This window comes from Olea europaea, chromosome 18, assembly GCF_002742605.1.
Source record: "Olea europaea var. sylvestris chromosome 18, O_europaea_v1, whole genome shotgun sequence".
Taxonomy (NCBI): domain Eukaryota; kingdom Viridiplantae; phylum Streptophyta; class Magnoliopsida; order Lamiales; family Oleaceae; genus Olea; species Olea europaea.
This window is the reverse complement of record NC_036254.1, coordinates 4660695-4678422: the sequence shown is the minus strand read 5'-3', so window position 1 is coordinate 4678422 and position 17728 is coordinate 4660695. Positions and strand designations below refer to the sequence as shown.

Below are 17728 nucleotides of genomic sequence, written 5' to 3'. Positions count from 1 at the left end.
AAAAAAAAAAAAAAAAAAAAAAAAAAAAAAAAAAAAAAAGGTTGAACCCCAATCTTGAGGGTTCTCACTGCCCCGCTGCTAGAGGTTTGTGAGGGAGGTAAATCGCGAGATGTGCTCCAACAGGCCAAGAAACAAAAGCTGCCTGTACACTATGCCTACAAGTCCAATTTTATGTTTTAGAAATCGAATCCTCATACAGCGGCTGCCAATAAGGCGTGAGATAACCTCACTCTTGTCCTTTGCACTATTGGACTATGTCCCGGGAGGCAATTTCCTCAACTTATAAAGACTTTTGATTGTGCCAAACAAGCCTGTTTGAACCTCATCGTTACTAAAAATGCATTTTTGAATTTTAAATTGAGGGAGAATGTATAATTAAAAAATAAAGAAAAGTTTTTCATTTGATTATAATATTATTTTATTAAAAATGTGTAGTTAAAAAGAAAAGAAAAGTATATTTTAAAAATGAATAATGCTATTTCTAGTCGTTCACTGCGACAGTTGCCCTACGTGGCATATACATGGTAGGTGGTTATTTGATACATTAATGAATAAAAAAACTACCACATTAATATATCAAATAATCATCTGTCATGTGTATGTCACGTAGAACGATTATCGCAGTGAGCGACTACGAATAGCATTACTCTTTAAAAATAATGGATATGAGGGCTTACATTTAAGCACAGTTCAATTGCGTGTTTAATACCTTGCTATGCACTCCATGATGTTCGCCTTCATAAGGGTTCTTTTCAACTCTTAAGTGAGAATCAGTGAGTGACAGCACTGACAGGAGAGGATTTTACCCTAAAACTCGTCCCATATTCATTTTTCCAGTGGGATTTGAAGATGGTTTGGTTATTTTTTCTTCTCTCTCTCATTTCGTCTTCAACTGGTAAGCAAAAATCAAGATTTTCTTCTCTTCAACCATTTTTCTGCCATTTTCAATTCTACTTAAATAACTTATAATTGTTGTTTTTCTTAAATTTCTTGCTTCGTAGTTGCAGGTCAGGAAACAGTGGAGTTCTTAACGCTCTATGACTCAACTGCACAGGCGCTTCATAATTTACCTGATAATGGTTTTCCTGTGGCAGTTCAAGTGGAAAACCAGTACCTTAGGAATGTTTCAAATACTGTTCTGATGGCTGAAACTTGGGTCCGGGCCCATGTTTTATCACACTATCCAGCCACCAATATAACCTCCATTGTTGTTGGTTACGATTTGTTGTGCAAAAATGATCGAGAAACTATGTCGGTTCTGTCTGCCATCAAGAACATTCACTATTCCCTCACGAGGTGGGGTTTGCAGAATGATATTAAAGTCTCTTCCGCCTTTTCTTCCAACTGTTTGGACTTCAAATCTGGAACTTACCGGGTTGATTTGGCTGAAAATTATATCAAACCTATACTCAACATTTTGCAAGAGATAAACTCTCCCTATTTTGTGAACCCAACTTCAAATCCTCATACCTCATATGATGAAACCATGAGTTTCTTTAAAATCCATTCAAAATCAATGAGAAATCTTGGGATTCATCTGAACAAAATATATGTGATAATTAGCAGTCCAAGAAATACGAAACCCACTAGCAGAAAACTCGCATTTTTTGATTACAGCAGTTTAATAGGTTCACTTCCGGCAAGGCCTAAACAAATATCCCCATCTCCTGCACCCATTGGTTTTTCTGAACCAGCTTTTGCGGCAGGAAGCCCTTTACCTCCACTAATAGGCAAAGTCTCGCCCCCACCATTGACACTTCCCTTAGCTCCTTCACTGCCACCCATGGTCAATCCTAGTGCACCTCCATTTGGGCCCCATTTGCCTCCATGTAATCCATCTGGTGATGCCGGTTCAGCTGCTGCACCGGTAGCAGCAGGGGTGCAAAATGGGCTGTGGTGTGTGGCAAAGCCTAGTGTGCCACCAGAGACACTTCAGGAGGCACTGGACTATGCCTGTGGAGAGGGCGCTGCTAATTGTGAAGCTATCAGGCCTCAAGGGCATTGCTATTTCCCTGATACCATTGTAGCACATGCCTCTTTTGCTTTCAATAGTTATTGGCAGAAGAACAAGAAAAATAGTGGTTCTTGTGGCTTTGGAGGGACTGCTATGCTCATCAATACTGATCCCAGTAAACATTTTTTCATCCAATTTGACGAATTTAATTCTTTTTTCATGAATATTTATATAATTCAATAGTGACTTTTACTGTTTCAATATCATTTGAAATACATTTGCAATATTGGATTTTGCAGGTTATAATCACTGTCGATTCATTCTTGTCTAGAGGCATCAGTTGAAGTTGAAGATGGACCATATGTCGACTACTTTGGCTACTTTTTTGCTTTTGGGGCTTTTGATTTTAAAGTGAATTAATTCAGACAGCCCCTTTATTCGTGAATCTGTATTTTAGTTGCCTGTTATGTAAAAGAACTTAGGATTCTACGAGCAGCAAAAACTCTGTTTTGAGTTGTTTAATGATTATGTCTATGTTGACAGCACTTAAGTCTTTGACGATGACCTCTTTCCCAGCAGCATAGCTCCTTATACCTAAGTCCTAAGGTCTCATTTTTCTCCTTTTTGGGTACTCTAATCATTGAAACTTTGACGTTAAAATAAAAATATGCATTTTCCTTCATTAATATGGAACTGTTAGCAAATTTTCTTAGCTATGATAGAAACAATTTTCTAACAGTGAATCAAAAGGGAAAAAAGCAATATTCGAGCAAATGGTGGAATCAAAATAAGGAGAATTAATTTCAACAGTGAATTTAAAGGACAAAAAGCAACAACTGAGAAAATGATGGAATAAAGTCATAAACTCAAAAAATGACAGTTGAATTCTTCAGAATTTCCAATTGCATTACTGAATTCTTTATACCGTAAACGTTCTCAAGGGTAATAATTCTGATCACTCTACTTCTCAGTTCTAAGAATCTAGGAACAGCTATCAAGATTGATCAACGTGAATGCAAATTGCAACACATCAGGGGCAAAACTATAGCTTCGGACTCAGCGAATCAAAATGACTAGTTGAAGAACCAACCAAACATGATATCTGACCATTATATTCAGGGTTCTTCGTTACTTGCACAAACTAATGCTCCAGCTTGATCATCATCGGCCTTGTCATTTCTTACATTGGAGCTTCCTTCATTCTACAAAGGAGCATAAAAACACACAAATATGCTTCTATTCCAAACTTAAATTAAGAAGACAACTGACTACGAGTATTGAATTTATGTGCTAATGTAAAAAGGTCTGAATAAGTGAATAACCAAGAATTAAACCAACACTATAGCACCACCGCTATAGATTGCAATTACAATCCAGAACAAAATAACTGAACATTGGACTCTATACGTGAGTTGTGATTAACTGTTTACAATCGATCAAATCATTTTTTTATCCACTCATTTTGTGAGACTTATTAGTACTATCCACCAACCCACCACTAAATTCTGTCTATTTATAATTTAAACCGATTATAAACAACTCCCAAACATTGCAGCACTACTCATAGAATGGAGGTGTAGTTTAAGCCTATAAACTTAACTATCTTTATCATTGCTGGTATTCACACAATTATTTATCTAAATGAACATCAAGTTGTGTGTTATGTGAGCTTTTTATTGATTATGCCATGTCTCATTAATTGTAAGTCGTGTGTGGCCAAAAATGACACCATGATCATTTGCATTTAATTTCTCAAGGGTTAATCGAAAATTTTTGTAGAAGAGACATGAAATATAGTAGCTTTTTATACATCTAGGAAAACAATACTTGTACTCCAATCACATGGTAAATATGTAATATCAGTAGAACGAGGGAGAGGTAACGCACTTTCTGAGTTGATCTTTGAGCCACCATGAGCTCGTAATATTTGCGCATAAGCATTTCTTCCTCTACCTGCAATTCACACAATAATTAAGCTCCCCATATCTTCAAGCGTGAGAACAATACAGATCAACAGCAATAAACTTAGCACATGTTTGGGACACGTCACAAGACAAGCCAACTCAACTACGAACATAATTGCAGCCCTTTTTTTTTCCCCCTACCAAATATAGTACTAATGCCAAATTGATAAAAGGGGGAAATGAAAAGCTTAATGTAAGCTTGGCAGCATGAATTTAAGTAGGGGTGTTAAATGGGATGAGTAAACTCGCTCAACCAAAGTGTGGCTCGGCTCGCAGCCCTTTTAAAAAAATTGAAATTACATATTTTACTCATTATGGCGAGCCAGGTCATCCACAAGCCAATAAACTCACGAGCTAGTGAACTCATTAGGCAATCGCTACTAGGCTCGCGCCTCACCCCACTCAATACCCCTAAGTTTAGGGCATGAAAACCATAAAAATTCCAATCAATTCCTTACAAATACAAATTTAGTTTTCATGAATTTGTGGGACTCCAATTCTATGCCACCTAATATTCACGGGAAAATCAAACAAAACGCACTGTAAACAAGAACAGTGTGCTCGAAAGGAAACCTGGAGCCTGTGCAGTTCATGGGACATAGACCTGTATGCATCCATGAGAAGCTCGTTTTGCTTCTCCAAATGCCTGCACCCAATCATTATTCGAAACCCACATCAAATTTACCACATACTGCGTTTAATTATATGAAGTACGAGTCTGTTACACACAATTATACATACAGATAAAAAGGGTGGGAAATAGAAGATTTACTTGAGCATATCTCCTGTGTATTTAGGATCCATTAAGAACCGTCCTAGATTGATCTTAATTCTAGAAAAATATATTCCGAAGATGTTTTAGGCAGAATTATGGTTGAACTGAAAGGAATCAAATAGGCAATTGAAGGAGGCGGAAGAAAAGGGCTGAGTATATGGGCCTATTGCAGGAAGTAGAAAAAGATAATTTGACCCAAGTTTTCGTTTCAGTCAACCCAACTGAAAAAATGGGCTTGAACAAATTAAAGACGAGATTTAGCTAATGTAACTACCCGTGTTTGGTACTAATTAAATTATATTTCATTTTTATTTCTCCTATTTTTTACCACACAAATTTTCATAAAATAATATTATACGTAAATCGAAAATTTTTCTTTCTTTTTTAACCACTCATTTTTCAAAAAACAATATTCCATCCATTTTTATTTTCCAAAATGGGGGCCAAACGGGGGCTACAATATATTAAGAATAGTGGAAAGGAAAAATTTCATAAGTAAGAGTTTAGGTATGACACATTTCAAAATCAAGAAAATAAGTTTCAAACTTCGAAAATTAGATTTTATTAAAAATTATTTATGATTTATTTAATTAATTAATAATTTTATCAATTAAATAAATTTGGGTCAGAGATCTGTACAATTTGACAACAAATTAACGATTTAGTTCGTCACTTATTATTTTCTGGTCACAAATGAGAAATTTTATGTCAAAAATTATTTTACGACCACAATTAAAAAAATTTATAGGTCACAATTTGTTCATCAATCATAAATCAAAAAATTAATAAATCATGGATTAATTTTTAATCACAACTTATCAATTTATTGTTCAGAACTTATTTCTCGATTCACAAATAAAATTTTTTATAGGTCACATTATTTTTTGGTCACGAATCAAAAATTTTATAGGTCACAGATTATTCATTGATCACAAAATCAAAATTTTTATTGGTCACAACTCATCTATTCATTGTAAATTGTTGGATTGATTGGCCACGATTAATTGTTTAGTCATAACACAATCAATTGTAAGTCATAGTCACAATTTTTAGGCCTCAGATTACAAATTCATCAATTTTTAGTCACAATCAACCAAATAATTGGTCACAAGCATCCAACCTCATTTCTTCCGACGACCATCGCCACGATCGTCACATCTATTATTACTATCACCATTATTGTCACCACAACAACGGAGCACTGTTGCCAACAAAGCCACCACCACCTCATGACAACCTATCAACACCATAACACACCAACATATTCATCACCACAACAATGCCACCAAAGCCACCACCATCGTTCATGCAGCGACCACCAACATCAACATCAGTCACCACAACAACTGCCTCCACCACCAATCACCACCACAATCGATTACCACAGCGACCACCACAATCACCATTACCATCACCATCAGTCACCACCGCAACCACCATCTCCACCACACAAATTTGGGATTAAATAACCACCACCACCATCACCCCACCACCACAGCCACCAAACAAAAATCGGATTCAAATAATTGAATACCACATCACTGAACCGCCACCACCACACACACCAATTACCACCACCGTACCCAAAGAATTGAATACCACACCACTAAATCGCCACTACCACTGCACACACCAATTACCACCACTGCACCACCACCACACTGCACACCTCTACCAAACTACCAACCACACTCGACTCAAAAATTTTAAAAAAAATGAAGAATGGGGCAGACGATATCGCTGCTTGTAGATCTGCTAGCACCACAGGCTGTTTGTCCTGCAACAACAAGCGCTTTTGGTGTGATGTCAGTCAGAGCAGTTCCATTGTTGGCTGCTTGAATTGATAAGAAGAAAAAAGGAGCGAGCCGATGAGATTGAAGGAGAGACGAAAATGAAAATAAGGTAGGGTTAATTAAATTTGTATTATAATATTTAATATTCAAAATATCTGATTTTTAAACTTTGAAACCTTCATTATGATTTTAGAAAATTGATCTTGAAAAGTAGGTAAAGATGTAATTTCCACACCTAACCATATCTTTCAAAATCCAATTTCAAAAACGAAATTTGTTTGTACAAAAATTAGATATTAATTCAATATTAATAATAAAATTAATTCCCAATTTTCATACAAACCTTAAAAATCACCTCACATTTACTCATTCTCCCTCCTTTTGTTTCTCCTCAACGTTCCCTCTCCTTATTTCCCTCGTCTGGCGGCAGAAACCATTGCCTTCCTCTCAGTCGGAGTACCTCTACGCGAGTCGGCTCTAGTATTTCTTGAAGCAGCTCAGTTCCAACTTTATTCTTAGATCTGGTTTTAAACCAGTGCGGCGTCGCTACCACAGCGCATAATGACACTACATGGTTGCACGACTAGCATTAGCGTTGATTGTGGACTCAGTCTATAGTGGATTTGATAAGTCAATGGTGATGCAGCAGTGGCGATGACAACTAGTTTGGAAATTTTTTTGGTGGGTATAGTAGTTGTGGTGCAATTGAGATGGTGGTGGTCATTTTTAGTACAGGTGCTAATGCTCTTTTTGTTGGTCGTGATGTTGATAGTAAGATGGTGGTGGCAGTGTGGGTGGTGGTAAAGGTGATGTTGGTGGTGGTGTTGGTGTTGACGTTGACATTGGTGGTGATTTTGTAGTTAAAAATGGTGGTTTGTTGGTGGTGGGGTACAAGTGGGTTTGAAGTAAAAAATGGTAGTTTGTTGGTGGTGATAGTGCCGCGATGGTGTAGCAGTGCTGCGAACATGCAGCGATGGTGGCATTGCTGGGCGACAGTGTTGGAGGAGGTGCGACGGGAGGCAATGATGAGGTGGTAGCCACAAGAATTGGTTGCTGCTCATAGATTATTTCATCGATTGTGACCAATATATAGATAAATTGTGACAAAAAAAATATATGACTTAAAATTTTGTTAATTTGTGACAAATAATTTGATAATTTTTTATTGTATAATAAATTAAAAATTATAAAATTTATGATTTATGGCTGATAAATAAATTGCGATTTATAATTTTTTTGAATTGTGACTGATGAACAAATTTTGACCTGTGAAAATTTTGATCTGTGATCGTGAAATAATTTGTGATCTATAAAATTTTTTATTAGTGATTGAAAAATAATATATGATTAACTAAATCGTTAATTTGTGACCGAATTGTATAAACCTATGACTTTAATAAATTAAATTAATAAATATATAATTAATTAATTAAATCATAACTAAATTTTTAAAAAAATCCGATTTTTGAATTTCGAAACTTTGGTTCTTCGTTTTGAAATGTGTAATACTTAACCTCTTAGTTATGGATTTTCCCTTAAGTATAACAGGAGAAAATCACATATAAAGTTTTAACGAACGACAGTGAAGAAAAAATTTCTTACCCTATTCGAGAAATTGAATTCTTACCTAGATTCGATTCGAAACTCATGAAGAAGAAAATCCTCATATGGGGCAGTTTTGACAAATGACAGTGAAGCTAGTAAATACGCAACTACGACTATTGTAATTGTCGTATTGTTTGGAATAGATTGCAAGAGGATTGAGAAAAGGATGTTATCTAGAGCAGAATTAAGGATTAATTTTAGGGAAAAATTTATAAATCATGTATTAAGTATGAAAAATTCAAAAATCAGGTTTTAAGTATAAAACTGCAAAAATTAGGTATTAGCTAATTAATTAAAAATATTTATTAATTAAATATAATAATGTCACAGTTATACAATTATTGGTCATATGTATATAATTATAGGTCACAACTTATTTATTGGTCACATATTGTGGAATTAATTGATCACAGATTATTTCGAGGTCACAAATAATTTTTTTTATAGATCACAGTTTATTTCATTAGTCACGGATCAAAAAAATTATAGGTCACAGTTTATCTATTGATCAAATATTTTCAAATTTGTTAGTCACTGATTTTTTTTAGTCACAAATTATCGAGTTTTAAGGTCATATTTTAATAGTTAGTCACAAAGAATCGAATAATTGGTCACACATACCCAAACAATCGACTCCAATCCATCACAAATACTTGCCACAAATCGACCAAAAGTTGGTCACAAAATACTCATCCCATCCTCCGTCGTTACCACCACTGCCACCGCCACCACCAACAATAACAACACAACACAACGCCCACCAACATTACCACCACCAACCAGATCTGAACTCACCAACCCACCGCACACCACATTTGCACCTCCACAAACAAGTCAAACACCACTGCACAACGATAGTGCCACCACCACACCACCGTCTCCACACACTCACCACCACCAACCAAATCTGAACTCACCACACCACACTACCACAACCACTAACGATTATTGGTGTGTAAGACAAACGGCAGGGCATAGCTTGCTTGCGACATCGTTATCACCATTGAGCGCAGCACTGGATGTCGCTACTCCGGACGGTTCTCTTCCGATGGTAACATCGTTGCACCGGAGATTCTCTTCCAGGATCAGCACCGCTATTGTTGAGAGAGAAGAGAGGTTAGGAAAAAGAGAAGACGGGTGCTGGGTCTATCACTGTGGCTATCGATTTCGTGCACATAGTGGTTCTCTTGGTTGCAGTAGAGAGAAGAAGAAAAGGTGGGACATCATCAATGGCGCTCCCAATAACGGCTTCAGGTGGCGTCATCAATGACGATTTGTGACGATAGCTTTAGATATTAGCTTGTGAGACCAATTATTTGGGATAGGGGGGAGCGGATAGTCGTTGAGAGAGTGAGAAGAGAGAGACTAGAATGAAATAATTAGGGTTTGGAATACCTGATTGGTGAATAATAAAACTTCAGCCCTGATTTTTGAATTGCAATCACTAAATATCTGCTATTATTAAATTTTCACTTAATTTTATGTGTGAATTGATTTGTCAAATATTACTTTTACTTTTATATTATAGTATTAATAGAAATAAAAAAGATGTACTGTAATATTTAATTATATTAATATAAAAAAGGTGTGTGGTGTAATTTTGTCTTAAGAATACATAATCACATTTAGGGGCAGGAAAAAAATTGAAAAATTGATCAAATCCACCAAATCAAATAAGTGGGGTTGGTTTGGACTTATTTGAACCGAAAAATCGATTTGGTTCGATTTATTTTACCCACTAAAAAGTTGGGTCGAGTTGGTTGTAGTTTAAGCAATCAACCCATCAATTAATCGATTCAACCAACTAATACATTTTATTTTCATTTTGAAATTCATATTTTTAAACTTAAAAAATATAACATAAAAAATATAAATATAATTTATTCTCAAATAATCTGTTTACCATCTACTCCTCTTCTTTTACCAAAACTACAAATTCCAAAAAGAATAAAAGGAGAATAATTTTTGTTAAAAACTCTAGGCTATTCAGATTGTAGCCTTACTTTTTATTTTGTGTAATTGTTAGTTCGTAGTTGGTAAATATAGCTTATACACGATGATTTTCGGAAAATCAACCGTTTATCATTTACATTATATTTATTATTGATACGTACTATGAAGCAAAAATGTATATATGTATAGGCAACCAAATTTTTTTAACTCAAAATAGGTAGACAATTTTTATTTATTTTTAATTTGGACCAATGTCAAAACCGACTAACCAAACAAAATCAATATGTTATGATTTGGTTTTGTTTGGTTCGATTTCAACAACTAAATCGAATCGAGTTGAGCTAAAATTAATCCAAACTGACTAAGTTGGTTCTGATTTCGAGTTAGACCGAAAATAAGCCCAACCTGAACCATTGGTTTCACAAAACATGCGTTAAATTACCACCACAACAACAATAATAATTTCTGAAATAAAAATATAGAAAAAGTACACATTAAATTAGGATAATTTATTTATCATCATTACATTCTAATATATAGCATATATTCTTCTTGAATAACATGTTATTCAGCTATAAAAAGAAAGAAGGGGAAGAATCATCATTCAGTTATAAAAGAATAGGTCAATTTTGTCAACAAAGTTATAAAGAATTAAAAGAAAGTAAATTTAAAGAACAAATTGAAGGAAGTTATCAGACAAGTGGAGCTCAACAAAATTGCGACAAGAGATGTCATAAATATCAACAAATTAATGGCTTGTGCTTTGTATGTGGAAAACAAGACCATTATGCTAGAAATTATCAATTGAAGAAAAGACCAGCAACTTTCAACGAGCAAAAGAAATATAATAGTGAAGAAGAATGGGAGGCTGAGGCATCCATGACAATAATTGAGCATGCTCGAGAAAAGAAATTTAATTCAAGTTTAAAGAACAAATCAATGTTAGTGATGGTCCTTCTTGAACAATTGGATTGCAAAGATGATTGGATCGATGACTTGGAAGAGAACGTCATGGTTTGTGAAGAATCTTTTTGGCGGACTTCGCAGAGGAGGAATTAACAATCTTGAAAGAGGTGCTTGAAGAATCATATTCTTGGAAGACACAACAGAGGATGGAGCTACAAGATTTAAAGGAAACAAAATACAAATTGCAAGAGAAAATTACAGAAGCACAACAATGAAGCCCTGATGAATCTAAAGATCTACACGTATCAAATGATAAAGAAGAGTTTATAAAAGCGATACAGAGTCTAGGAAAAAATGATTTGGATCTGAAAATACTAGATGAGGATCAACATAATTTACAACAAGAGATTAAGGTATGTACAAATTTACAATAAAAAAGAAGAAGGTCAAGTAGAGATGAGAAATAATTAATAAAGCATGCTTAACTAGAAATTGATGGAGAGAAAAGTACGAAAGAGTCAGACATATTTAAAGTAGCGGATGTGTTGACTAAATGATTGAACACTTCAAAATTCATCGAGGCAAAGTTGGATGTAACAAAAAAGAAGAGTTAAAATGAAAAGTCGGTGTTAAAGGGGAGAAATGAAGACCACCACCAACTTTTAAGTTCCAAATTTTTCTAGTTAGTGCACCATTGTTCTTAATTTACCTACGTGCAGTTTTGTTTTATAGTTTATATGCTAGGAGTCATGTGTACTATTATGTTATTACTAAAGCTACGGGGATGTAGAATTGTCACCACCAACTTGTACCTCTATAAAAAAGGGATGGTGCATTGTGTTTGAGAGCAGAGAGTATGAATGAAAAATAGAGCGAGAGAAAGGGAGAGTCATAGAAATAAAGAGTGCACTAATAGGTAGTGAGAGGAAAAGAGAAATTATTGTAACTGCTCCATTTTCTACACTACCATAAAAGAGAGAATAAGGGTTTACTGTTCATTTTTGTCACACTCGTTTTCACACTTAACTGGTCTGGCAATAGGAAATATGCTATTCTAAAATACTGTAGGAATTTTGTCACATGCTATTATCCACTGTAATATTTCTCCCTTACTTTGAATCCGACACATCATGCTCTTTCTCATAATTCTCATGCTATTAACTATCAACCATATCTTATATATTTAAATTTTGAAAATCATATTAATAAACAAAAGTATTGTAAATAAAATGTTAAAAAAAAAAAAACATATTCACTTCGTGTATGGAGAAAAAAATTACATCATAACACATAATTTTTCTTGAGCAAAATGATGTATTGAGAAAATTGTTGCGAAAAAATAATAAATAATAATAAAATAATTAATCTTTTGAAGAAAAACGATTTATACACATTTTTTAACACATACGTTTAATGTCCATTTAACTATTTTCAATATTAATTTACATCATTCGATGTGTCTATAATATATTTCTTGAAATGCGTTTCGAGAGAATGTAAAATATTTATCGATTCGACTATCGTATAATGGTCGATAAATTTTTAGAGTTAGCTTGTTATCGAAAATTTCGAAATATAATTTGAAAATGCCTATTTTGACATCCCGTAACATTTACTACGATTAGCCGTTTCACGACCCGTTAACGACGTGCAATAATATGTCGCGAGTACTTCAATATGATATTAAGAATATAATATTTCGACTTCATTTGATATCCCGTAATGAGTTTGAAAATGAACACAAAAATATAAGTTTAAAAAAAATAAAAAATAGGCAACATGTAATAAACCTCCGTGCACGGAGGATTGGAAGGTCCGTGCACGGAGCTTCTTTGCCTCCGTGCATGTACCAAAGTTCGGTCTAATGCCCGTTTTTTTTTTTACTTTTATTTGTTGTAAATTCTTTTATTAATATTTAATTTTAAACAATTAAATATATTTAAATATTTACTTACAAATATGAAAGTTAATATTTTTTACCTATAAATAACATTTACCATTACAATTTTTTTATTACTTTTAAATAACTTTAGCTGATTTTTTTACTTATGGTGTAATCTTTTTATTAATATTTAATTTAATAAACTAAATATATCTAAATATTTATACTTAACAAATTTTAAGTTAACATTTTTTTTATATATATATTAGTAGCTTTTGCAATTATTTATAAGAGATTTAGAATCTAAAATGTAAAGAGTTACTTACTGTTATAGTAGTAGGTAAAAAAAAAAAAAAAGTGGTAAAAATTATTTCAGATCAGAGTTAAAAAAAAATTGTAATTGTAACTTCGATTTTTTTTAAAAATGTAATTGTAAAAGCTATTTATAAGTGAAAAATATGAACTTCGATTTTTAAGTATATATTTGTAAAATGTAAATAGTTACTTACGAGTAGAAAATTTGCTCCAAGTTACTTACAAGTATAAATTTTTTCGTTTTTTTTTTCTAAATTGCAAATTAAAATGATTTCAATTTAATTATTTGTATTTATTATATTTTTTTACTTCTTTTCCGGTGGATTGGTGGAAATTGTATAGCTTTTTGTTAAAAAAAAAAACTCAGAATGGTATTTTTGTCACGTACGTTTTCACATTGAATTGGTTTGAAATGTTTGGTTCAAATGGTTTGTCTTTTTCATTTAATATAATAAATAAGAAAAGATATAAAAAATATATAAAATAATGTACTATTTATCACTTTCTCAAGTTATTCAGTCTCTTTCCTTCCTTCAATTGGATTGATTTGTCTCCAAAAAATTCAAACTTCCGTCTACGAAAGAACTTTTCATATTTAAAACTTTCGATATTCTTCTTTCTTTCTGTACGAAAAAAATTCATGTAGTCGTCATCTCGATCTTGGAGAAGAAAATCATGGAATTTGTAACAATTCTGTTTGGGTATGTCTTTGAAAATTTTAGTTTTTGTTTGTGTTTTTTTATTTATTCTGTCTACAGATGAAAATTTAGTTTCGCTCATATTTTTCTACGTAATGTGCGGTATGTTATTCTTTCTGTATATACATGAAAATCTAAGTAAATTTTTCTTTATTTGTTGGATATAGCTAGGAAGGTTTTATTTTTTTCTTTTTTTTTTCTTTCATATGTATTTATTTCTTACTATTTTTTTTTCAGGTTTAAGTAATGTAACATAATTTTTTTGTTTTGTGTATACTACTTGACTACGTATTTCTTTCTTTATTGTTATCTACATGAGAAGTTTAAGTTTTTCGATCATTGTTGTTTATGTTTAATGAAGATTACAACAGTTTTGTATAGGAATGTTTGATTGTTATCGTCCAGTTAGTACGGTTTATAGTTCTTTTTTTACGTGTATTTTCGAAGAGGATTGTTGATTTACGGAATGTTTCCTAATATGCATCTGAGTTCGGTCAATTTAGTTGATACTGTGTTTAATGCAATATTATCATTATTTGTTGATTTTTAATTAAATTCATAATTTCTTCTATTATTGAAATCAGAGGCCAGTTCATTGTTTTCATGGATTCTTTCGAAAAATCTATGAATGTAGAGTCTGGTCGTTTTGATCTTCAAACTTTGTCACAAAGCACAAGTCAATCATACAATGCTTTCATTCGGCAACAACAAAATCGAAGGCAGACAGATAGGAGATATCGAAATGAAACTGTAAGTATTGATTATCGTAAAAGAATAAATAATCGTATGTTATCTACAAATAATACTTCTAAAGTTGATTATGTTCATGAATATATAATACATTCTGAGGCATCTACTTCAAATGAAGAAATGATAAATATTTTTTATTCTAAATTACATGGAAGTTCTAATTTGTTAAGTGTACAAGCAACTGCATATGTATTACCAACTTGTGCTTATTGTAAGCATTGTGGTGCACGAAAATTGTATAGAGAGACTAAAAGTTTTTGTTGTTTTGATGGAAATGTGAAACTTTTTATGCCCGATTCACCGGATGAATTGTATACTCTATTTACGTCTAAAAAGCCTGTATCTATGGAATTTAAAAAATATGCACGTTCATATAATAACTACTTTGCGTTCACTTCATTTGGTGTAACGTACGATAAAGAACTTATTAAAACATACAAAGTATCTACACATTTAGAGTTTCGGGACAAGTATATCATTATGTAAATCAGCTTATGCCGGATAATAATACACCTTGTTATATGCAATTATATTTTTATGATACAGCTAATGAACTAGAAAACCGTATGAAAACTTCAGAACACCTGGTAGAATCTATTTTATTTCTTCTAATCGAAATATTGAAGGTAAATCCGTATAGTAATTTTTTTAGGTTTTTAAGCAATATAACTGATCTGCATGAGCATAAAATTCAAATAAGATGACACCCAGGACTCGATCAAAGAGTCTTTAATACTCCGTCGGCATCTCAAGTGGCTGCTATATGGGTTGAGGATGATGAAAATGCAAATATTTGTGTTCGTGATATTACTATATATGGTCATTCTGGTTATTCTCATAGGGTTCATTATTATTATGGTTGCTATGCTCCTCTACAATATCCTTTGCCCTTTTCATTTGGTGAATGTGGTTGGCACGAAGGCATTCTAAGATACGAACAAATATCTTCTCAAATTGCACAGTTTGTGGACAATGTTGCTGATCCTAATGTAAAAAATTCGGCGGCTCAAATTATTGAAAAAGAGGCTGCAGGTTCGCTTATATACTTTCTTGTGTCTATTATAGTTTTACAAATGTAATATTGAAAGTAAATATAAAACTTTATTCATTCTCGCTTATGTAGTGCTGAAGGATACGAAGAAGAAATGATCTCAGGTATCATGTCGTGAGTACCATTCGTATAAGTTACAAATTAGACCTTCTAATAAGTCTGTGTTGCTTTACTTTGGTAGACTTTTTCAACAATATGTTGTGGATATGTATGTTAAAATAGAGACATCCATATTAGATTATTTTCGTAGTAATCAGAAACAAATTCGTGCTGAACTTTATCAAGGTATCGTAGACAGTATACATAATGGAGAAACAAGAGGGTACAAAATTGGAAAGAAAGTTGTTTTACCACGATCCTTTACATGTGGACCTAGAGATATGCTAAGGAGGTACTTAGATGTTATGGCTCTTGTCCAACGTTATGGAAAACCAGATTTATTTATAACTATAACATGTAATCCAAATTGACCAGAAATTAAGCAAGAATTAAAACATAATGATAAGGTTCAAAATCGACCGGATCTTATTGTACGTGTATTTAGAGCAAAATTAGAAGAACTTAAAAATGATTTATACAAGAGAAATATTTTTGGTTCTATTATAGCTCATATATACGTGATTGAATTTCAAAAAAGAGGTCTCCCTCATGCACATCTGTTGTTGATTTTTAACTGTGCTCATAAAATTTCTTCCACTAAACAAGTCGATAAAATAGTATCTTGTGAAATTTCTGATAAAAATATACGTCCTTATCTTCTTTCAATTATTGTAAAGCACAATATGCATGGTCCATATGGAAATCTAAATCCTAAAAACACATGCATGGAAAAAAATAGTTGTTGTAAAAATAAATATCCAAAGGATTATTGTAATAGTACTATATTTGGAGATAATTTGTACTCACTGTATAGACGGCGTAATAATGGTATTTATGTTAAAGTGAGAGGTAAAATGTTAGACAATCAATGGGTTGTGCCATATAATCCTTATTTAAGTACAAAATTCGACTGTCATATCAATGTTGAAGTATGTTCTTCTATTAAAACTGTTAAATATTTATACAAATATGTATACAAAGAACATGATCTTATTAATTTTTTGGTCGACAAAAATAACATAGACAAAGACATTGATGAAATTTCTACTTACCAATCTGTTAGATGGATATTTCCACCTGAAGCTATGTGGAGGATTTTTGCTTTCAATTTATCGAAAATATATCTAGCTATTTGTGATTTACAACTTCATATTGAAGATCATCAATGTGTAACTTATAAAAATACGGACAATTTATCTTCTGTTATTGAGAATGAAAATACGAGAAAAACTATGTTAACTGAGCATAGTTTTTCTGAGTAAATAAAATAAATGAATTTGCTCGAACGCTTTTGTATCGAGATTTCCCAACGCATTTTGTTTAGAATGCATCTAACAAAACATGGACACCTAGAAAGAAGCAAATTGTTGTAGGACGAATTGTCTCGGTAAATTTATCTGAAGGAGAACGATATTTTCTTCGTCTTCTTCTTAATCATATTAGAGGTCCAACATCATTTGATGATTTAAAGACTTTCAATGGGGTAAATGTTGGTATATTTCGTGAAGCTGCGCTTCTCTATGGTTTATTAAACGGAGATACTCGTTGTGAAGAATGTTTATCTGAAACTATTATTTACGAAATGTCTTATTCTTTAAGACGTCTTTTTGCTACGCTTCTTACAATGTGCAATCCAAATAATCATAAGTTATTGTGGGATAAATTTAAGCCTTATAAGATAGATGATTATATAAATCAAAATATGCCTGCTGAAATTGTTGAAGTATGAGCTTTAGAGGATATAAGTTCTATTTTAGAATCACTTGGTAAAAATATAAACGATTATGGAATTGTGTCATTTAACATAAATATAGACGACAATGAAAGATTGATGAGAATGGTTGCAGAGGAAACAACGAAATTAGATATTGAAAGAAACTTTAGTTGTACAGCGACGTTAAATAAAGAACAACAATTTGCATATAATACAATTATAAAAAAAGTACAAGATGAATCAAGTGGAATTTTTTTTTATCGATGGTT

The 17728-nt window shown here is 32.7% G+C and overlaps 3 protein-coding genes across 4 annotated transcripts; 2 read left to right on the top strand and 1 right to left on the bottom strand.

Moving 5' to 3' along the window:
* The first annotated feature begins 692 nt into the window (after positions 1-692).
* Positions 693-2515, top strand: LOC111367241 (glucan endo-1,3-beta-glucosidase 12-like). Of its 2 annotated transcripts, none has more exons than XM_022988005.1 (3): positions 693-895; positions 1008-2129; positions 2254-2515. In XM_022988005.1, the coding sequence occupies exons 1-3, from the start codon at positions 850-852 to the stop codon at positions 2283-2285; spliced, it is 1200 nt and encodes a 399-aa protein (XP_022843773.1). In that variant the 5' UTR covers positions 693-849; the 3' UTR covers positions 2286-2515. The 2 variants fall into 2 exon arrangements, with proteins under 2 accessions (XP_022843773.1, XP_022843772.1); XM_022988004.1 differs by having other exon boundaries at positions 1002-2129.
* A 276-nt stretch (positions 2516-2791) lies between these two features.
* On the bottom strand, positions 2792-4856 carry LOC111367240. Its single transcript, XM_022988003.1, has 4 exons — positions 4691-4856; positions 4492-4564; positions 3842-3907; positions 2792-3156 (listed from the first exon to the last, which is right to left on the bottom strand). Exons 1-4 carry the CDS (start codon positions 4720-4722, stop codon positions 3070-3072), a joined length of 258 nt encoding a protein of 85 aa, XP_022843771.1. The 5' UTR covers positions 4723-4856; the 3' UTR covers positions 2792-3069.
* Positions 4857-11023: 6167 nt separating this feature from the next.
* Positions 11024-17474, top strand: LOC111366630. The gene is made up of 9 exons (XM_022987345.1): positions 11024-11117; positions 11245-11363; positions 11670-11758; positions 14430-15065; positions 15154-15221; positions 15307-15670; positions 15828-16066; positions 16121-17003; positions 17099-17474. The coding sequence occupies exons 1-9, from the start codon at positions 11024-11026 to the stop codon at positions 17472-17474; spliced, it is 2868 nt and encodes a 955-aa protein (XP_022843113.1).
* Positions 17475-17728: the final 254 nt, after the last annotated feature.